General features: G+C 46.5%; 1 protein-coding gene across 3 annotated transcripts in view; it reads left to right on the top strand.

Annotated features, from left to right (window-relative positions):
• The window catches only part of ANXA7 (annexin A7), a 205,728-nt gene that overhangs the window by 140,803 nt on the left and 42,267 nt on the right, over window positions 1-22,658 (top strand). For all 3 annotated transcript variants that reach the window (XM_063961521.1, XM_063961519.1, XM_063961520.1), the window contains 3 exons: window positions 8,278-8,448; window positions 10,191-10,266; window positions 16,569-16,681. In XM_063961521.1, coding sequence (XP_063817591.1) covers window positions 8,278-8,448; window positions 10,191-10,266; window positions 16,569-16,681 — 360 coding nt within the window. The remainder of the gene's footprint in view (window positions 1-8,277; window positions 8,449-10,190; window positions 10,267-16,568; window positions 16,682-22,658) is intronic.

The raw sequence follows: 22,658 nt of genomic DNA, 5'->3' as shown, positions 1-22,658 counted from the left end.
TTGGCTGAAGAGACCTTTCTGTGACAGCAGTCACGGGGGTCTCTGCATTCGTGGAAAGGGGTCCCATGTGTAAACATGGGACCCCTTTCAGTCCGTTTGGTCCGGGTGTTCGTTTTTTTTTTTTTTGCCAAGTACGTGGATTATAATCTGGACACTGGATCAGGTGAGTATAATTTTATTCACAGGTACACGTGGATTCTACTTGGACAAGTGGACAGAGGTCGGCATGTGAACATAGGTAAGTATGTGTGTGTCGACATGTGTGAAATAAAGTTGTACTTTCAAGGTGTGCGTGTCCTGTTTTTATTTGGGTATTTTTTTCCCAGTAGAACTACAGGTACCAGCGGGTCCGTTTTTCTCCCGCATGCTGGTACTTGTGGTTCTCCAAGTACCAGCTTGCGGGGGAGGCTTGCTGGGACTTGTAGTACTACTACTGGAAAAAAACAATATTCTTTCATTTTTCTCAAGGCTATCAGCCCTCCATCCGCAGCCCTTGGATGGGGGGGGAGAGCCTCGGGCTTCACCCCTGGCCCTTTGGTGGCTGGGGGGGGACGACCCCTTGATTGAAGGGGTCCCCACTCCCCCAGGGTACCCCGGCCAGCGGTGACTAGTTGGATATTTAATGCCACGGCCGCAGGGCGCTGTATAAAAGTGACCCCCGGCTGTGGCATTATCTGTCCAGCTAGTGGAGCCCGGTGCTGGTGTAAAAAATACGGGGGACCCCTACTCTTTTTTTTTTTTTTTTTCTCCCCCCGTATTTTTTGCACCAGCACCAGGCGCAGAGCCCGGTGCTGGTTTTATTAATACGGGGGATCCCCTGTCATTTTCCCCCCCGGATTTTGGCAACCAGGTCCGGCTCGAAGAACCCGAGGCTGGTTATGCTTAGGAGGGGGGACCCCACGCAATTTTTTTTCTGATTTTTACCATTCCATTTAAATAAAAAATAAAAATATTTTTAAAAATATTTCTCTAACGTCCTAAGTGGATGCTGGGGACTCCGTAAGGACCATGGGGAATAGCGGCTCCGCAGGAGACTGGGCACAAAAGTAAAGCTTTAGAACTACCTGGTGTGCACTGGCTCCTCCCCCTATGACCCTCCTCCAAGCCTCAGTTAGATTTTTGTGCCCGAACGAGACGGGTGCAGGCTAAGGGGCTCTCCTGAGCTGCTTAGTGAAAAGTTTAGTTTTAGGTTTTTTATTTTCTGTGAGACCTGCTGGCAACAGGCTCACTGCATCGAGGGACTAAGGGGAGAAGAAGCGAACTCACCTGCGTGCAGAGTGGATTGGGCTTCTTAGGCTACTGGACATTAGCTCCAGAGGGACGATCACAGGCACAGCCATGGATGGGTCCCAGAGCCGCGCCGCCGGCCCCCTTACAGAGCCAGAAGACAGAAGAGGTCCGGAAAATCGGCGGCAGAAGACGTCCTGTCTTCACCAAGGTAGCGCACAGCACTGCAGCTGTGCGCCATTGCTCCTCAGCACACTTCACACTTCGGTCACTGAGGGTGCAGGGCGCTAGGGGGGGGCGCCCTGAGCAGCAATAAAAACACCTTGGCTGGAGAAAATACATCACATATAGCCCCCAGGGCTATATGGATGAATTTTAACCCCTGCCAGAATCCATAAAAAAGCAGGAGAAAAGTCCGCGAAAAAGGGGCGGAGCCTATCTCCTCAGCACACTGGCGCCATTTTCCCTCACAGCTCAGTTGGAGGGAACCTCCCTGGCTCTCCCCTGCAGTCACTACACTACAGAAAGGGTTAAAAAAGAGAGGGGGGCACTAATTAGGCGCAGTATTAACAATACAGCAGCTATAAGGGGAAAAACACTTATATAAGGTTATCCCTGTGTATATATATATATATATATAGCGCTCTGGTGTGTGCTGGCAAACTCTCCCTCTGTCTCCCCAAAGGGCTAGTGGGGTCCTGTCCTCTATTAGAGCATTCCCTGTGTGTGTGCTGTGTGTCGGTACATTTTGTGTCGACATGTATGAGGAGAAAAATGATGTGGAGACGGAGCAGATTGCCTGTAATAGTGATGTCACCCCCTAGGGGGTCGACACCTGAGTGGATGAACTGTTGGAAGGAATTACGTGACAGTGTCAGCTCTGTATAAAAGACAGTGGTTGACATGAGACAGCCGGCTACTCAGCTTGTGCCTGTCCAGACGTCTCATAGGCCGTCAGGGGCTCTAAAGCGCCCGTTACCTCAGATGGCAGATATAGACGCCGACACGGATACTGACTCCAGTGTCGATGGTGAAGAGACAAATGTGACTTCCAGTAGGGCCACACGTTACATGATTGAGGCAATGAAAAATGTTTTACACATTTCTGATAATACGAGTACCACCAAAAAGGGGTATTATGTTCGGTGAGGAAAAACTACCTGTAGTTTTCCTGAATCTGAGAAATTAAATGAGGTGTGTGATGATGCGTGGGTTTCCCCCGATAACTGATAATTTCTAAAATGTTATTGGCATTATATCCTTTCCCGCCAGAGGTTAGGGTGCGTTGGGAAACACCCCCTAGGGTGGATAAAGCGCTCACACGCTTGTAAGAACAAGGGCTCTACCCTCTCCTGAGATGGCCGCCCTTAAGGATCCTGCTGATAGAAAGCAGGAGGGTATCCTAAAATGTATTTACACACATACTGGTGTTATACTGCGACCAGCAATCGCCTCAGCCTGGATGTGCAGTGCTGGGTTGGCGTGGTCGGATTCCCTGACTGAAAATATTGATACCCTAGATAGGGACAGTATATTATTGCCTATAGAGCATTTGAAAGATGCATTTCTATATATGCGTGATGATGTGGAAACGGGGCCTGGACTGCACACCCTGGCTTATTATAATGGGATGTGCTACCTTGCTGGGACTAAGTACTGTAGTACAGGTTGAGTATCCCATATCCAAATATTCCGAAATACGGAATATTCCGAAATACGGACTTTTTTGAGTGAGAGTGAGATAGTGAAACCTTTGTTTTCTGATGGCTCAATGTACACAAACGTTGTTTAATACACAAAGTTATTAAAAATATTGTATTAAATGTCCTTCAGGCTGTGTGTATAAGGTGTATATGAAACATAAATGAATTGTGTGAATGTACACACACTTTGTTTAATGCACAAAGTTATAAAAAATATTGGCTAAAATTACCTTCAGGCTGTGTGTATATGGTATATATGAAACATAAATGCATTCTGTGCTTAGATTTAGGTCCCATCACCATGATATCTCATTATGGTATGCAATTATTCCAAAATACGGAAAAATCCCATATCCAAAATACCTCTGGTCCCAAGCATTTTGGATAAGGGAGACTCAACCTGTACTACAACTTAGGAACAAAGGGTGCAGGTGCACCATACACCATTAAAATTATTATAACCGTAATATAATATTCGAGGTTCTTGGCATATATTGGCCAGTATATGAGCCTGCCCACCTGCTTCACGGTGACCTCATCGGACAGGTCCCTAACACTATAGGGGTTCACCTCCGGGACGCAGAGCACCCCCAGACCACCCCAGCTAAACCACCCCAGGGCATCACACAGAAAAAGGATAGGAGTGAAAGATTAGTGTTAAGCAAATGAAAGAGGCTGCTGAATATAAAAGAAAAGAGGAGGACAGCAGTAAAGTATCAGAATGTGAAGTTTAGCTGAGCAGTGTTATAAGTGTAAGAGATGTGAAAAAAGCAACATAAATATAAAACAAACACAATGTGATATAAGTGTTAAAAGTAAATGTAAGGTGGTGATGCCCCAAGGTGGCCCAGCCAGAGCAATACAGGGAGCCCCACGCCCCAAAAGCTCACCCCCAAACTGACTTTGTATATAATTAAGAGGATCATACCTGTGTCTTTTGTGCAGTCAGAATGTGCTGGTTCCCTGTTTAAAATCATGAGAGGCAGTGGGTGGGGTGCTAATCCAGAAATGAGGGCTGTCCCTCACAGCGGAATATTTGCCGACTGGCATCAAGTCTAAGTGCGTTGTCCATTTCTACCAGTAGAGGGTTATGGACACGACAGTGGTCAGGTGATGCGGATTCCAAACGGCATTTGGAAGTATTGCCTTATTAAGGGGAGGAGTTATTTGGGGTCTGTCTTTCAGACCTGGTGGCCACGGCAACAGCTGGGAAATCCACGTTTGTACCTTAGGTCGCCTCTCAACATGAGAAGACGCCGTATTATCAGGCACAGTCTTTTCGTGGACAAGCGGGCAAAAGGTTCCTCATTTCTGCCCCGTGACAGAGGGAGAGGAAAAAGGCTGCAGAAATCAGCCAGTTCCCAGGAACAGAAACCCTCTCCCGCCTCTGCCAAGCCCTCAGTATGACGCTGGGGCTTTACAAGCAGAATCAGGCACGGTGGGGGGCCCGTCTCAATGAATTTCAGCGCGCAGTGGGCTCACTCGCAAGTAGACCCCTGGATCCTTCAGGTGATATCTCAGGGGTACAAATTGGAATTCGAGACGTCTCCCCCTCGCCGTTTTCCTAAAGTCGGCTTTACCGATGTCTCCTTCTGACAGGGAGACAGTTTTGGAAGCCATTCACAAGCTGTATTCCCAGCAGGTGATAATCAAGGTACCCCTCCTGCAACAGGGAACGGGGTATTATTCCACACTGTTGTGGTACCGAAGCCGGACGGCTCGGTGAGACCGATTCTAAATCTAAAATCTTTGAACACTTACATACAGAGGTTCAAATTCAAGATTGAGTCACTCAGAGCAGTGATTGCGAACCTGGAAGAAGGGGACTACATGATGTCTCGGGACATCAAGGATGCTTACCTTCATGTCCCAATTTACCCTTCTCACCAAGGGTACCTCAGGTTTATGGTACAGAACTGTCACTATCAGTTCAGACGCTGCCGTATGGATGGTCCACGGCACCCCGGGTCTTTACCAAGGTAATGGCCGAAATGATGATATTCCTTCGAAGGAAGGGAATTTTAGTTATCCCTTACTTGGACGATTCCCTGATAAGGGTAAGATCCAGGAAACAGTTGGAGGTCGGTGTAGCACTATCTCAGGTAGTGTTGCGGCAGCACGATTGGATTCTCAATATTCCAAAATCGCAGCTGGTTCCGACGACTCGTCTTCTGTTCCTAGGGATGATCCTGGACACAGTCCAGAAAAAGGTGTTTCTCCCGGAGGAGAAAGCCAGGGAGTTATCCGAGCTAGTCAGGAACCTCCTAAAACCGAGCCAACTCTCAGTGCATCAATGCACAAGGGTTCTGGGTAAAATGGTGGCTTCCTACGAAGCAATCCCATTCGGCAGATTCCACGCAAGAACTTTCCAGTGGGACCTGCTGGACAAATGGTCCGGGTCGCATCTTCAGATGCATCAGCGGATAACCCTGTCACCAAGGACAAGGGTGTCCCTCCTGTGGTGGTTGCAGAGTGCTCATCTTCTAGAGGGCCGCAGATTCGGCATTCAGGACTGGGTCCTGGTGACCACGGATGCCAGCCTGCGAGGCTGGGGAGCAGTCACACAGGGAAGGAATTTCCAGGGCTTATGGTCAAGCCTGGAGACATCACTTCACATAAATATCCTGAAGCTAAGGGCCATTTACAATGCTCTAAGCTTAGCAAGACCTCTGCTTCAAGGTCAGCCGGTGTTGATCCAGTCGGACAACATCACGGCAGTCACCCACGTAAACAGACAGGGTGGCACAAGAAGCAGGAGGGCAATGGCAGAAGCTGCAAGGATTCTTCGCTGGGCGGAAAATCATGTGATAGCACTGTCAGCAGTATTCATTCCGGGAGTGGACAACTGGGAAGCAGACTTCCTCAGCAGACACGACCTCCACCCGGGAGAGTGGAGACTTCACCCAGAAGTCTTCCACATGATTATAAACCGTTGGGAAAAACTCGACAGGTATTGCGCCAGGTCAAGGGACCCTCAGGCAATAGCTGTAGACGCTCTGGTAACACCGTGGGTGTACCAGTCAGTGTATGTGTTCCCTCCTCTGCCTCTCATACCCAAGGTACTGAGATTGATAAGATGGAGAGGAGTAAGCACTATATTCGTGGCTCCGGATTGGCCAAGAAGGACTTGGTAACCGGAACTTCAAGAGATGCTCACTGAGGATCCGTGGCCTCTACCTCTAAGAAGGGACCTGCTCCAGCAAGGACCCTGTCTGTTCCAAGACTTACCGCGGCTGCGTTTGACGGCATGGCGGTTGAACGCCGGATCCTGAAGGAAAAAAGGCATTCCGGATGAAGTCATCCCTATCCTGATCAAAGCCAGGAAGGATGTAACCGCAAAACATTATCACCGCATTTGGCGAAAATATGTTGCGTGGTGCGAGGCCAGTAAGGCCCGACGGAGGAAATTCAACTGGGTCGATTCCTACATTTCCTGCAAACAGGAGTGTCTATGGGCCTGAAATTGGGGTCCATTAAGGTTCAAATTTCGGCCCTGTCAATTTTCTTCAAAAAAGAACTAGCTTCAGTCCCTGAAGTTCAGACGTTTGTAAAAGGGGTACTGCATATACAGCCTCCTTTTGTGCCTCCAGTGGCACTTTGGGATCTCAATGTAGTTTTTGGGTTCCAAAAGTCACATTGGTTTGAACCACTTAAATCTGTGGAGTTAAAATATCTCACATGGAAAGTGGTCATGCTGTTGGCCCTGGCCTGGGCCAGGCGCGTGTCAGAATTGGCGGCTTTATCCTGTAAAAGCCCTTATCTGATTTTCCATTCGGACAGGGCGGAATTGAGGACTCGTCCTCAGTTTCTCCCTAAGGTGGTTTCAGCGTTTCACCTGAACCAACCTATTGTGGTGCCTGCGGCTACTAGGGACTTTGAGGACTCCAAGTTGCTAGACGTTGTCAGGGCCCTGAAAATATATGTTTCCAGGACGGCTGGAGTCAGAAAATCTGACTCGCTGTTTATCCTGTATGCACCCAACAAGCTGGGTGCTCCTGCTTCTAAGCAGACTATTGCTCGTTGGATTTGTAGTACAATTCAGCTTGCACATTCTGTGGCAGGCCTGCCACAGCCAAAAATCTGTAAATGCCCACTCCACAAGGAAGGTGGGCACATCTTGGGCGGCTGCCCGAGGGGTCTCGGCTTTACAACTTTGCCGAGCAGCTACTTGGTCAGGAGCAAATACGTTTGTAAAATTCTACAAAATTGATACCCTGGCTGAGGAGGACCTGGAGTTCTCTCATTTGGTGCTGCAGAGTCATCCGCACTCTCCCGCCCGTTTGGGAGCTTTGGTATAATCCCCATGGTCCTTACGGAGTCCCCAGCATCCACTTAGGACGTTAGAGAAAATAAGAATTTACTTACCGTTAATTCTATTTCTCGTAGTCCGTAGTGGATGCTGGGCGCCCATCCCAAGTGCGGATTGTCTGCAATACTGGTACATAGTTATTGTTACCAAAAAAATCGGGTTATTGCTGTAGTGAGCCATCTTTTCTAGAGGCTCCTCTGTTATCATGCTGTTAACTGGGTTTAGATCACGAGTTATACGGTGTGATTGGTGTGGCTGGTATGAGTCTTACCCGGGATTCAAAATCCTTCCTTATTGTGTACGCTCGTCCGGGCACAGTATCCTAACTGAGGCTTGGAGGAGGGTCATAGGGGGAGGAGCCAGTGCACACCAGGTAGTTCTAAAGCTTTACTTTTGTGCCCAGTCTCCTGCGGAGCCGCTATTCCCCATGGTCCTTACAGAGTCCCCAGCATCCACTACGGACTACGAGAAATAGAATTATCGGTAAGTAAATTCTTATTATAAATATTACTTGTGCCTCCAAAATAGACAAACCAAGTACCTAATCCCTTCTAATATAAATAGATATGCTATTACCAATAAAAAAAACACCCAAAAAAACGTTTTTAAATTTTTTTATTAGATTCCGCCACCAAAGGGGGGCGGATTGAAAATGACGAATTTACTGTCTAAAAGCACTGGTGTCGAATTTCCAAACTTCAATTGAATATACTTTTGGCGAATTGCCGCATTTGTACCATTGCCGAAATGTCGAATTTGACAAATGTCGAATTTCAAAAAGTCGAATTTGGGAAGTCCGTTTTTTTTTTGACGGAAAGTACTGAATTGCATTGTCGATTTTTTTTTTTTTTTTTTTTTTTTTTTTTTTTTTTTTTTGTGGCAATTTCGGGAATTCGACCGCAATTGCATATACCCCAATGTATGCAACAAGTATCCTGCTAATCTTCTCTACTGCGTGTGACTGTCACTTACCAGGTTCAAGAAATTTCTACTAACCTCTGTTTCTCAAAAGTAAGACGACTCCTTGTCTTTACCCAGGGAAACCGTGATGAGAATCCCAATGTGAACATGCAACAAGCAGAACAAGATGCTCAGCGACTCTATCAAGCTGGTGAAGGAAAGCTAGGAACTGATGAGTCCTCCTTTAATCTGGTGCTGGCTAGTCGAAGCTTCCCACAGTTGAAGGCAGTGGCTGAAGCATATGCTAGGGTAAGGGATTTCTTTATATAGGATAAGGCTGACTTCAGAACATGTTAGGATGCCGTATTATTATTATTATTATTATTATTATTATTATTATTATTATTATTATTATTATTATTCCAAATTTACTTTTATTGAAGCATGACAAAACAGAATTTTACAAAGTTACAGAAGAAAACATATCCATGTGTTCATAAATTGCAAACCGTGTATAAGCAAGTTTCTACTGTGCAATACATAAATTTTCAGCGTATACTTGCATTAGAATACACAGAAAAGCATGTTTGTCAAAACATGCTTATATAAGGCGATGGGACAAGAGGCCAGGTCCATGTCCGCATCATCCAAGATATTCCCTAGAATACAATAGGCCAAATATTATACATTGGATAGAGAAATGGGGGGATCCTGCTCATAGACACGTGTCTAGTACCATAATTTATTTTTTAAACCCTTCCACATCTGTTCTTTGAGGGACTGTGATAGGGTTTCTATTATTATTATTATTATTATTATTATTATTATTATTATTATTATTATGTAACTAGATTCAATCTGCCTCTTAGATTCTCTGCTCTACTAGCTGGGCCCAGCTGTGTTTCCCAACGGAAGTATGCAACACTATATATATATATATATATATATATATATATATATATATATATATATATATATATATATATATATATATATATATATATATATATATATATATATATATATATATATATATATATATATATATAGCGTGGTGAGAGTATGGCGCCACAAGTATAGGTGTATAGGCCGGCTGTATAATTTAAAATATATACATAAAATGCAATAGCCAGAGGTGTAGACACACCTTTAAGGATAAAAGGTGTCAGCTGACCCCAATAGATAGGCAGTGATAAGCTGCCTGTTTAGTTAGAAATGTGCAAGAGAGGGTAGGGGTAATAGCGACTAACAGTGTCTACACTTTAAAGGATATATATATGAAAAAATGATAAAATACGTATTTCTAAAAGGTGGGGGGGTATTTATTATAAAACAGACATTTAATAATAATAAAAGAATGTATATTTTTGGATGATATAAAAAATCAAGAAAAAAGAAAGGGATTGGGTTTAGTCAATTAAAACATAAATTTAGACTAATTAAAACATAAAAACATAACTGGAACAGTAAAAGTATATAAAAGTATTTCAGATAAGAGAAAGGTGCTTATCTTAAAAAAGGAAGGTCACTTGAGGTATACCCAACGCGTTTCGTCCATCTGACTTCATCAATGAAGTCAGATGGACGAAACGCGTTGGGTATACCTCAAGTGACCTTCCTTTTTTAAGATAAGCACCTTTCTCTTATCTGAAATACTTTTATATACTTTTACTGTTCCAGTTATGTTTTAATTAGTCTAAATTTATGTTTTAATTGACTAAACCCAATCCCTTTCTTTTTTCTTGATTTTTTATATCATCCAAAAATATACATTCTTTTATTATTATTAAATGTCTGTTTTATAATAAATACCCCCCCACCTTTTAGAAATACGTATTTTATCATTTTTTCATATATATATCCTTTAAAGTGTAGACACTGTTAGTCGCTATTACCCCTACCCTCTCTTGCACATATATATATATATATATATATATATATATATATATATATATATATATATATATATATATATATATATATATATATATATATATATATATATATATATATTCTCCTTGACTAACTTGTTCTTGTTTATGGTCTCGTAGATTTCAAAGCGGGACTTGCTTGGTACAATTGGAAGAGAATTCTCTGGGTATATAGAAGATGGATTAAAGGCAGTATGTAAGTAACGTATCTAATGTAATTGTAGGAGCGCTGTTTTAAAATGTTGAACGTTACTATGAAAAGTTTTCACTCACTTTTGGCATCTAGTCCACCTGTGCTCATTTATTTATTTATTTTATTTTAAAATTGTGGAATCAATATGGAATTTTGGGGGGGAATTATTAGCCTATGTAATCTATCATCTTCTCTCCTTTAGCACACCGCACGCTGCTCCATAACTTTAGAAATTCCGTACAAACGTTCTTGGCCTTATTTTTCAATTTAATTACTGACCTACACCCATCATGATGGAGATAGGGATCACTGTTCTGGCAGGAGCAGCTGTTGCTTTCATTTCAGATTGACTCCCACTTGACTCTGTACCTTACTGGAGACTGACTAACATATCAGTTAGAGGAAGGTTCATTTGTCGCTTTTGCCTTAATAATAAACATTGACGCAAGCTTAAGGCTGCCTAATCTGTTTCACAGCGATTATTTACTATTTAGAGGTATTTCTCTATCGTCCTAGTGGATGCTGGGGTTCCTGAAAGGACCATGGGGAATAGCGGCTCCGCAGGAGACAGGGCACAAAAAGTAAAGCTTTTTCCGATCAGGTGGTGTGCACTGGCTCCTCCCCCTATGACCCTCCTCCAGACTCCAGTTAGATTTTTGTGCCCGGCCGAGAAGGGTGCAATCTAGGTGGCTCTCCTAAAGAGCTGCTTAGAAAAAGTTTAGCTAGGTTTTTTATTTTACAGTGATTCCTGCTGGCAACAGGATCACTGCAGCGAGGGACTGAGGGGAGAAGGAGTCAACTCACCTGCGTGCAGGATGGATTGGCTTCTTGGCTACTGGACATCAAGCTCCAGAGGGACGATCACAGGTACAGCCTGGATGGTCACCGGAGCCGCGCCGCCGGCCCCCTTGCAGATGCTGAAGTCAGAAGAGGTCCAGAATCGGCGGCTGAAGACTCCTGCAGTCTTCTAAAGGTAGCGCACAGCACTGCAGCTGTGCGCCATTTTCCTCTCAGCACACTTCACACGGCAGTCACTGAGGGTGCAGGGCGCTGGGAGGGGGGCGCCCTGGGAGGCAAATGAGTACCTATAAAGGCTAAAAATACCTCACATATAGCCCTAGAGGCTATATGGAGATATTTAACCCCTGCCTAATTTTTCTAAATAGCGGGAGACGAGCCCGCCGGAAAAGGGGCGGGGCCTATCTCCTCAGCACACGGCGCCATTTCCTCTCACAGCTCCGCTGGTCAGGACGGCTCCCAAGTCTCTCCCCTGCACTGCACTACAGAAACAGGGTAAAACAGAGAGGGGGGGGCACATTTATGGCGATATTTTGATATAACAAAGCAGCTATAAGGGAGCACTTATTATAAGGCTATCCCTGATATATATATAGCGCTTTTGGTGTGTGCTGGCAAACTCTCCCTCTGTCTCCCCAAAGGGCTAGTGGGTCCTGTCTTCATTAGGAGCATTCCCTGTGTGTCTGCTGTGTGTCGGTACGTGTGTGTCGACATGTATGAGGACGATATTGGTGTGGAGGCGGAGCAATTGCCAAATATGAGGATGTCACCCCCTAGGGAGTCGACACCAGAATGGATGCCTTTATTTATGGAACTACGGGATAGTGTCAACACGCTAAAGCAGTCGTTTGACGACATGAGACGGCCGGACAATCAATTAGTGCCTGTCCAGGCGACTCAAACACCGTCAGGGGCTGTGAAACGCCCTTTGCCTCAGTCGGTCGACACAGACCCAGACACAGGCGATGACTCCAGTGGTGACGGTGACGAATCAACCGTATTTTCCAGTAGGGCCACACGTTATATGATTTTGGCAATGAAGGAGGCGTTACATTTAGCTGATACTACAGGTACCACTAAACAGGGTATTATGTGGGGTATGAAAAAACTACCTATAGTTTTTCCTGAATCAGAAGAACTAAATGACGTGTGTAATGAAGCGTGGGTTGCCCCTGATAAAAAGCTGATAATTTCAAAGAAATTATTGGCATTATACCCTTTCCCGCCAGAGGTTAGGGAGCGCTGGGAAACACCTCCTAGGGTGGACAAGGCGCTAACACGCTTATCTAAACAAGTGGCGTTACCCTCTCCTGAGACGGCCGCACTTAAAGATCCATCAGATAGGAGGATGGAAAATATCCAAAAAAGTATATACACACATGCAGGTGTTATACTACGACCAGCTGTAGCGACTGCCTGGATGGGCAGTGCGGGGGTAGTTTGGTCAGAGTCCCTGATTGAAAATATTGATACCCTGGACAGGGACAATATTTTACTGTCGTTAGAACAAATAAAGGATGCATTTCTTTATATGCGTGATGCACAGAGGGATATATGCACACTGGCATCACGGGTAAGTGCTATGTCCATTTCGGCCAGAAGAGCTTTATGGACGCGACAGTGGACAGGCGATGCGGATTCAAAACGGCATATGGAGAGGCAAAGGTCGAGGGAAGAGACAGCAACACGCAGCTCCTTCCCAGGATCAGAAGCCCTCCCCGGCTTCTACAAAAGCCTCAGCATGACGCTGGGGCTTCTCAAGCGGACTCGGGGACGGTGGGGGGTCGTCTCAAAAATTACAGCGCGCAGTGGGCTCACTCGCAAGTAGATCCCTGGATCCTGCAGATAATATCTCAGGGATACAGGTTGGAATTAGAGACAGATCCACCTCGCCGTTTCCTGAAGTCTGCTTTACCAACGTCCCCCTCCGAAAGGGAGACGGTGTTGGAAGCCATTCACAAGCTGTACTCTCAGCAGGTGATAGTCAAGGTACCTCTTCTGCAACAAGGGAAGGGGTATTATTCCACTCTTTTTGTGGTACCGAAGCCGGATGGCTCGGTAAGGCCTATTCTAAATCTGAAGTCCTTGAACCTGTACATAAAGAAGTTCAAGTTCAAAATGGAGTCACTCAGAGCAGTGATAGCGAACCTGGAAGAGGGGGACTTTATGGTATCCTTGGACATCAAGGATGCGTATCTCCACGTTCCAATTTACCCCTCACACCAGGGGTACCTCAGGTTCGTTGTACAAAACTGTCACTATCAGTTTCAGACGCTGCCGTTCGGATTGTCCACGGCACCTCGGATCTTTACAAAGGTAATGGCCGAGATGATGATTCTTCTTCGAAGAAAAGGCGTATTAATTATCCCATACTTGGACGATCTCCTAATAAGGGCGAGGTCCAGAGAACAGCTAGAGATGGGATTAGCACTGTCTCAAGAAGTGCTAAAACAGCACGGGTGGATTCTGAATATTCCAAAATCCCAGTTAATGCCGACAACTCGTCTGCTGTTCCTAGGGATGATTCTGGACACGGTTCAGAAAAAGGTTTTTCTCCCGGAGGAAAAAGCCAAGGAGTTATCCGAGCTTGTCAGGAACCTCCTAAAACCAGGAAAGGTGTCTGTACATCAATGCACAAGAGTCCTGGGAAAAATGGTGGCTTCTTACGAAGCAATTCCATTCGGCAGATTCCACGCAAGAATTTTCCAAAGGGATCTGTTGGACAAATGGTCAGGGTCGCATCTTCAGATGCACCTGCGGATAACCCTGTCTCCAAGGACAAGGGTGTCTCTTCTGTGGTGGTTGCAGAGTGCTCATCTATTGGAGGGCCGCAGATTCGGCATACAGGATTGGATCCTGGTGACCACGGACGCCAGCCTGAGAGGCTGGGGAGCAGTCACACAGGGAAGAAACTTCCAGGGAGTATGGACGAGCCTGGAAACGTCTCTTCACATAAACATTCTGGAACTAAGAGCAATATACAATGCTCTAAGCCAGGCAGAACCTCTGCTTCAGGGAAAACCGGTGTTGATCCAGTCGGACAACATCACGGCAGTCGCCCATGTGAACAGACAGGGCGGCACAAGAAGCAGGAGTGCAATGGCAGAAGCTGCAAGGATTCTTCGCTGGGCAGAGAATCATGTGATAGCACTGTCAGCAGTGTTCATCCCGGGAGTGGACAACTGGGAAGCAGACTTCCTCAGCAGACACGATCTTCACCCGGGAGAGTGGGGACTTCATCCAGAAGTCTTCCACATGCTGGTAACCCGTTGGGAAAGACCAATGGTGGACATGATGGCGTCTCGCCTCAACAAAAAACTGGACAGGTATTGCGCCAGGTCAAGAGATCCGCAGGCAATAGCTGTGGACGCGCTGGTAACGCCTTGGGTGTACCAGTCGGTGTATGTGTTTCCTCCTCTGCCTCTCATACCAAAAGTATTGAGAATTATACGGCAAAGAGGCGTAAGAACGATACTAGTGGTTCCGGATTGGCCAAGAAGGACTTGGTACCCGGAACTTCAAGAGATGATCACGGAAGATCCGTGGCCTCTACCTCTAAGGAGGGACTTGCTTCAGCAGGGTCCCTGTCTGTTTCAAGACTTACCGCGGCTGCGTTTGACGGCATGGCGGTTGAACGCCGGATCCTAAAGAAAAAAGGCATGCCGGAAGAAGTCATTCCTACTTTGATTAAAGCAAGGAAGGAAGTAACCGTGCAACATTATCACCGAATTTGGCGAAAATATGTTGCGTGGTGCGAAGATCGGAGTGCTCCGACGGAGGAATTTCAACTGGGTCGATTCCTACATTTCCTGCAATCAGGATTGTCAATGGGTCTCAAATTGGGATCTATTAAGGTTCAAATTTCGGCCCTGTCGATTTTCTTTCAAAAAGAATTGGCTTCAGTCCCTGAAGTCCAGACCTTTGTTAAGGGAGTGCTGCATATACAGCCTCCTGTGGTGCCTCCAGTGGCACCGTGGGATCTCAATGTGGTTTTGGACTTCCTAAAATCTCATTGGTTTGAACCACTAAAAAAGGTGGATTTGAAATATCTCACATGGAAAGTGACCATGCTTCTAGCCCTGGCTTCTGCCAGGAGAGTGTCAGAATTGGCAGCTTTATCTTACAAAAGCCCATATCTGATTTTCCATTCGGACAGGGCAGAACTGCGGACTCGTCCGCATTTTCTCCCTAAGGTGGTGTCAGCATTTCATCTGAACCAGCCTATTGTAGTGCCTGCGGCTACAAGTGACTTGGAGGACTCCAAGTTACTGGACGTTGTCAGAGCATTAAAAATATATATTGCAAGGACAGCTGGAGTCAGAAAATCTGACTCGTTGTTTATATTGTATGCACCCAACAAGATGGGTGCTCCTGCGTCTAAGCAGACGATTGCTCGTTGGATCTGTAGCACAATCCAACTTGCACATTCTGTGGCAGGCCTGCCACAGCCTAAATCTGTAAAGGCCCACTCCACAAGGAAGGTGGGCTCATCTTGGGCGGCTGCCCGAGGGGTCTCGGCATTACAACTTTGCCGAGCAGCTACGTGGTCAGGGGAGAACACGTTTGTAAAATTTTACAAATTTGATACTCTGGCTAAGGAGGACCTGGAGTTCTCTCATTCGGTGCTGCAGAGTCATCCGCACTCTCCCGCCCGTTTGGGAGCTTTGGTATAATCCCCATGGTCCTTTCAGGAACCCCAGCATCCACTAGGACGATAGAGAAAATAAGATTTTACTTACCGATAAATCTATTTCTCGGAGTCCGTAGTGGATGCTGGGCGCCCATCCCAAGTGCGGATTATCTGCATAAATTGTACATAGTTATTGTTAACTAATTCGGGTTATTGTTGAAGGAAGCCATCTTTCAGAGGCTCCGCTGTTATCATACTGTTAACTGGGTTTAGATCACAAGTTGTACGGTGTGATTGGTGTGGCTGGTATGAGTCTTACCCGGGATTCAAAATCCTCCCTTATTGTGTACGCTCGTCCGGGCACAGTACCTAACTGGAGTCTGGAGGAGGGTCATAGGGGGAGGAGCCAGTGCACACCACCTGATCGGAAAAAGCTTTACTTTTTGTGCCCTGTCTCCTGCGGAGCCGCTATTCCCCATGGTCCTTTCAGGAACCCCAGCATCCACTACGGACTCCGAGAAATAGATTTATCGGTAAGTAAAATCTTATTGTTTGTGGTCCTTTAGTTTAAATTACATATTCTTTCTGAACTTCAGATTTCATGAATTGTACCTTTCATGCAGAAAATTAAAATAATGGCTTTTAGTGCATTTATTCTAGACTTGCTGCTGGCTATAATCTGGTTAAGCAGTGGTTATTGTAAACAGAGGGTTGAATTGTTTTCTTTCAGGTAGGAACTGTAAATGTACATTAGCTGCCTGACAGGTGGCATGCCCTGTGGCTCTTATTGTTGTCCTAACTTCCTGACAATCATTCAGGTGTCTGTATATTGGTTAATTCTTGTGAGTGTTGTAGTAATCATTGACTCTTTTTACAGTGCAGTGTGCACTTAACCGTCCAGCATTTTTTGCGGAGAGACTTTACAAGGCCATGAAGGGAGCTGGCACAGATGATTCTGCGCTGATCAGGATTATTGTAACCCGCAGTGAGGTACAGTATATATTTTCAGTATTTGCAGGGTCATGTTCAAACATATTATTCAATAATCAACACACTGTATGTAACTAATGCGGTTAAAATCACACATTTTACAGTTTTTGGCTGTATATTCATGGAGTCTGTCCTATTTCCCTCATTCCCTGCATTTCAGTGGGCTCATTCTCCACCATTTTACACACCTTATCGTGAACACTTGCCCAGGCATAGTAATCGATCATCATTTTTGTGTACATTTTTTTTATTTTGTTATTTTCATATCTATAGCATCTTTGGTAGCTATTAGACCTGAGAAAAAAAGGTAAAGCTAGTAGTGCCCAGGGGGCGTGACATGAGGTATAGAGGGAAGTGTAACGTTTTGTCTATGGCAACTCTTGGTAAAGCTGTATGATGTGCTTGGTCAGTATAACTGTGCAGCATGGGATCTTCCTGCCTCTGCTACCACCACCAGTTGTCACAGCTGTAATTGTGTTTTGCGTTCTGCTAAAATATTTTCAGTTTGCTGCTTTATTTCTTACTCTTAAATTGCTGTAAGAGCTCTGCACAGAACTGTTCTTAGTGAAGGGCACAACACGGTTCCTCTTCTACAACCTCAGGGGAGGAAGTTAGTGATTGGTTAGGGAAGCAGAACCTTAAACAGGCAAATTTAGGCCCTGATTCAGGGGTACACGCAGTTACTATTCGGTTGCAGTGGCATAAAAATATGCTGATGACTCAGCCGCCATTTTGTGCACAGAGATGCTCACATAAGCGGGACTATCTGATGCACGTGGGTTGGATCATCGAAGCAATCCTAGCTGTCTCAGCTCTCCCAAGATGCCAGGTCCTCTCCAAATATGAGCTAATCTGCAATGGCTGACTACGGAACGGCCAGAAAGCGGTCCCAACACGCCTGTGGTTTTCTAAGTAGGATAATTACTGACCCAGTGTGACCCAGATGTGCCTCGCTGCCTGTACCAACCGATCACAGATTTGCTTGAGTCTCACCTGGGCCAATAGGGAATAACCTCTTACGACCGGAAACCTCCTGTTGCTGACTCCACCCACTGTGCAGAGGGCAGGTACTTTGCTGCCACCACCAGGTCCTATCACCAGCCCTGGCACAGCTTGCTATTAGACACGCTGCTGACATGCCTCCTAATTGGCATCGGCTGATTTTCACTGGTCCCTCACATGGACCAGCCACTGCACAGTAGCTGGCAGAGGGCAGAGTTTGGTGGCGCATTCCTGTTGGTCGCAAGATGAAAGTAGTTGTTTTGGTTTTGAAGGCAAGATGTTTATTGTTCAAATAGTAAAAAAAAAAAAATCTAGGGTACGCAGGCTCTTCCAACCCCCTTCCCCCCATCTAACACACAATACCACATGGGGTAGTTCCATCCTGTTGTCTTTACCCAATCATGTTAAGTGCATATTGTTTTGCAAGTCCAAGTCATGATCATCTTTAACATTGTCCCCTATGGACAGTATGTAGTGGTCATTCCGATGTGCCTTGGCCCACCTGTCATGTTAGTCACAACCCAGGTGTCGGCTGGTCCCCAGCGAAGGTTAACTAATGTCTCATATCTGCACTGGGATCCGGTCTCCTGGTCTTCCGGCGGCAGGGAGCCATGTGCAACCCCCCCTCCCCCTTCCCCACCCACTGCTGCACTGGGGGTTAACTAGCAATATTGCATCAGCCTCCGGAGATGATCCCGGGTTGCAGTGCACCACATAGCACATGGACGGCTCCTTACCCCCTATTACATCGCCGCAGCTGCTGGAGAAGGCCTGGCGCTGTGGCACATCAAAACATTACAAATTTCTCTTGCATCCTAGAGGATGCTGGGGTCCACATTAGTACCATGGGGTATAGACGGGTCCACTAGGAGCCACTGGCACTTTAAGAGTTTAAGAGTGTGGGCTGCTCCTCCTACCAGACTCAGTTTAGAAAATGTGCCCGGAGGAGGCGGTCACACCTAGGGGAGCTCCATATTAGTTTTTCTAGTTTTATTTTTTTCATTAGAGTTTAGGCACAGGGAGGCTGCTGGCAACAGCCTCTCTGCTTCGTGGGACTTAGGGGGGAAGTAGTGTCCAACCCTGAGAGGTCAATGGCCACTGTTTCCGCTGACAGGACACTGAGCTCCTGAGGGTGATTATCGTTAGCTGCCCGAGGCGACCACTCACTCCCGTAGCATGCCGCCACCCCCTAACAGAGCCAGAAGATTCCAGTGGCGAGTGAGTCACCGGCGCCCCTGACAAGCGGGGAGCCAATGTAAATGGCGGCAACTGGGCGGCACGGGGAGGTGGTGCCCTGAGCCAGCGCAGATACCTTACACTGGTCACTCAAGGCTACCAGGGACCTCAGTGACGCTGTTAGCAAAATTCTCAGGCCAGTATAATCTTTTGAAAGTGCGGGAAGAGGCGCCATTTCCAGGGGGCGGAGCTTCTCAGAGCGGACCCAGCAGCGTTCATCGCCATTTTCTCCCTGCAGAGACAGATCCAGAGACGCTGACAGGGAGTGCTGTCCCTCCACACGACTCCAGCTATCCTGTGCGGTACCAAGGGGTTGTAGAAGGGGAGGGGAGGCTGTAAATTTCTGTGTAGTCTATTAAGGGTACACAGCGCCAGGTATTTTGTTACATCTACCTAATTACGCGCTGTGTGCGCTGGCTCCAAGCTCTGTGTTTCTCTGAAAGTTCTTGGGGGAAAAAAACTGTCTGACATTTCCTGTGTGTGTGGGTGTATGCTCTCTCACATAGCCATGTCCAGGGACTCTGTGTCTTATGCTGCAGAGGATATTTCTTCCCCAGAGGAATCCATTCCTTGTACCCAGGAATGTAATGTATTGTCTCAGATTCCTATTAAAGAGCCAGAATGGCTGACTTCTATTAAGGGAATGATCTCTCAGATCTCCACTAGGGTAGTTCATACTGAGACGGAAACTCGGGTTTTAAAGAATTCTATGGCTGTTTGGTCAGGTTCTGTTCCTATTCCTTCTCAATCCCTTAGCATATTCCCAAAGAAACGTGCACTTGCTCAGATTATGCAAGATGACACGAATACCGACTCTTGACACGGCAGGCGGTGAGGGGGATGTGCTGAGGGGGGATGCAGCTCATGATTGAGGCCATTAGAGATGTGTTAAACATTACTGACACACCACCTGAGCAGGTTGAGGAGGCTTACTTCACAGACAATAAGAAAGCCTTGCTAACCTTTCCTGCGTCTAAAGAATTAAATGCTTTTATTTGAAAAATCCTGGGAAACCCCGGAGAAAAAATTCCAGATCCCCAAGAGGGTTCTGGTTGCTTTTCCCTTCCCTGAGGAGGGTAGAAAAAGATGGGAAAACCCACCCATAGTTGACTCATCGGTCTCCAGACTGTCAAAAAAGGTGGTTTTACCTGTCCCTGGATCTACCGCGTTAAAATAAGCGGCTGATCGTAAGATTGACACTACGCTCAAATCCATATACACTGCTTCAGGGGGGGCGTTAAGGCCTACTATTGCCTGTGCATGGAACTCAAAAGCTATAGTAAAGTGGTCAGGCACGTTACTAGAAGATTCAGATACAATGGATAGACGTGACCTTGAACTGTTTTTACGTAACATACAGGATTCTGCAGGGTTCATGGTGGAATTCATGAAGGACCTGGGTATGCTGAATGCACGGCTATCTTCCATGTCTGTCACAGCTCGCAGGCGACTCTGGCTACGCCAATGGTCGGCAGACGCGGAATCCAGGAGAACCTACCCTACACAGGTCAGGCTCTATTTGGGGGAAGTGTTGGAGGCGTGGATTTCCACGGCAACCGTGGGTAAGTCACCTTTTCTTCCCTCAGCTAAGCCTTCTACGAAGAAACCCTTTTCTTCATATGCATCGCAGCCCTTTCGTACCGCTAAGACGAAAGTCCAAGCCCCCTACCACTTTCTTTAGAGGTGGGCGTGCAAAATCCAAAAAGCCTGCACCTGCAGGCTCCCAGGACCAGAAGCCTGCTTCTGGTTCCTGAAAATCCTCAGCATGATGGTGGACCGCACTGCCTGGAGGACGGTCTGGTGGGTGCGAGGCTCAGACGTTTCCGCCACGTCTGGGTGTCGTCCGGCCTGGACCCCTGGGTACAGGATATTGTATCTGAGGGGTACAGACAGGAGTTTCAAGAACTCTTGCCTCACCGATTCATCAAATCAGCCTTGCCAGCTTTACTGACAGCCATGCTGTCCTATAGGAAGCTATTCAAAAATTGGAAATGTCAGCGGTCATTGTTACAGTTCCACCGCATATGCAAAACAAGGGTTACTATTCAAACCTTTTTCATGGTACCGAAACCGGATGGTTCGGTCAGACCGATTTTGAACTTGAAATCGTTAAACCCTTATCTGAGGGAGTTCAAAATGGAGTCTCTGAGAACAGTGATCTCAGGTCTAGAGGAGGGAGAGTTTCTGGTATCCCTGGATATCAAGGATGTGTACCTCCACATTCCGATTTGGCCGCCGAACCAGGCTTATCTCAGGTTTGCACTGTTAGACAGTCACTATCAGTTTCAGGCACTGCCATTTGCTCTCTCCATGGCACAGAGGATGTTCACCAAGGTTATGGCAGAGATGATTGTTCTCCGCAGACAGGGAGTGAACATAATTCCATATCTGTATGATCTGCTGATAAAGGCATCGACAAGGGAGACCTTGTTGCAGTCCATTGCCCTCACGACTCGTCTGCTCAGGGAACATGTTTGGATCCTGAACTTTCCGAAGTCGCATTTGGAGCCGACAAGGAGATTCTTTCCTGGGGATGATCTTCGATACGGAAGTGCAGAGGGTGTTTCTACCGGAGGAAAAGCGTTGGTTATTCAAACAATGGGGAGGGATGTCCTGAAGACAGCCCGGGTATCGGTTCATCAGTGCATTCGCCTTCTGGGAAAGATGGTTGCATCCTACGAGACTCTACAGTACGGAAGATTTCATGCTCGATCCTTCCAATTGTATCTCCTAGACAAGTGGTCGGGGTCTCATCTACATATGCACCCGAGTATACGTCTATCACCGAAAGCAAGGATTTCACTCCTCTGGTGGCTGCAAATGTCTCACCTTCTGGAGTGCCGCAGGTTCGGGATTCAGGACGGGATCCTTCTGACCACAGACGCAAGTCTCCGGGGTTGGGGCGCAATCACTCAAGGGGAAACCTTCCAAGGAAGGTTGTCAAGTCTGGAATCTAGTCTTCCAATAAACATTCTGGAACTTAGAGATGTGTACAACGGTCTTCTCCAAGTGACACATCTTCTGCGAGATCGTGCCATTCAAGTACAGTCGGACAATGTAACGACGGTGGCCTACATTAACCGACAGGGCGTAACGAAGAGCAGAGCTGCAATGTCAGATAACAAGAATCATCCTCTGGGCAGAAAAACACGCGTTGGCGCTGTCAGCAATTTTTATTCTGGGAGTGGACAACTGGGAAGCGGACTTCCTCAGCAGACACTATCTCCATCCAGGAGAGTGGGGCCTCCATCCAGAGGTGTTCACGGAAGTGACACATCTTTGGGGGGTTCCTCAGATAGACATGATGGCCTCCCGCCTCAACAAGAAGCTTCAGAGGTATTGTTCCAGGTCAAGATACCCGCAAGCAGTGGCAGTGGATGCTCTGGTGTCTCCATGGGTGTTCCAGTCAGTGTACGTGTTTCCTCCACTTCCACTCATTCCAAGGATTCTAAAGCTCATAAGGAGAACAAGAGTTCAGGCAATCCTCATTGCTCCAGACTGGCCAAGAATGGCTTGGTACGCAGATCTTCTGGGGCTACTACTGGAAGATCTGAGGCCTCTTCCTCTTCGGGAGGACCTGTTACAACAGGGGCTGTTCGCTTATCAAGACTTACTGCGGCTACGTTTGACGGCATGGAGGTTGAACGCCAGATATTAGCTCGGAAAGGCATTCCGAACAAGGTCATTACCACCCTGATATAGGCTAGGAAAGGAGTAATGTCTAAACATTACCATCGCA

Source organism: Pseudophryne corroboree, chromosome 3 (assembly GCF_028390025.1).
Source record: "Pseudophryne corroboree isolate aPseCor3 chromosome 3, aPseCor3.hap2, whole genome shotgun sequence".
Taxonomy (NCBI): Eukaryota; Metazoa; Chordata; class Amphibia; order Anura; family Myobatrachidae; genus Pseudophryne; species Pseudophryne corroboree.
Note: the sequence above shows the minus strand (reverse complement) of the source record. Positions and strands in the feature narration are given on the sequence as shown.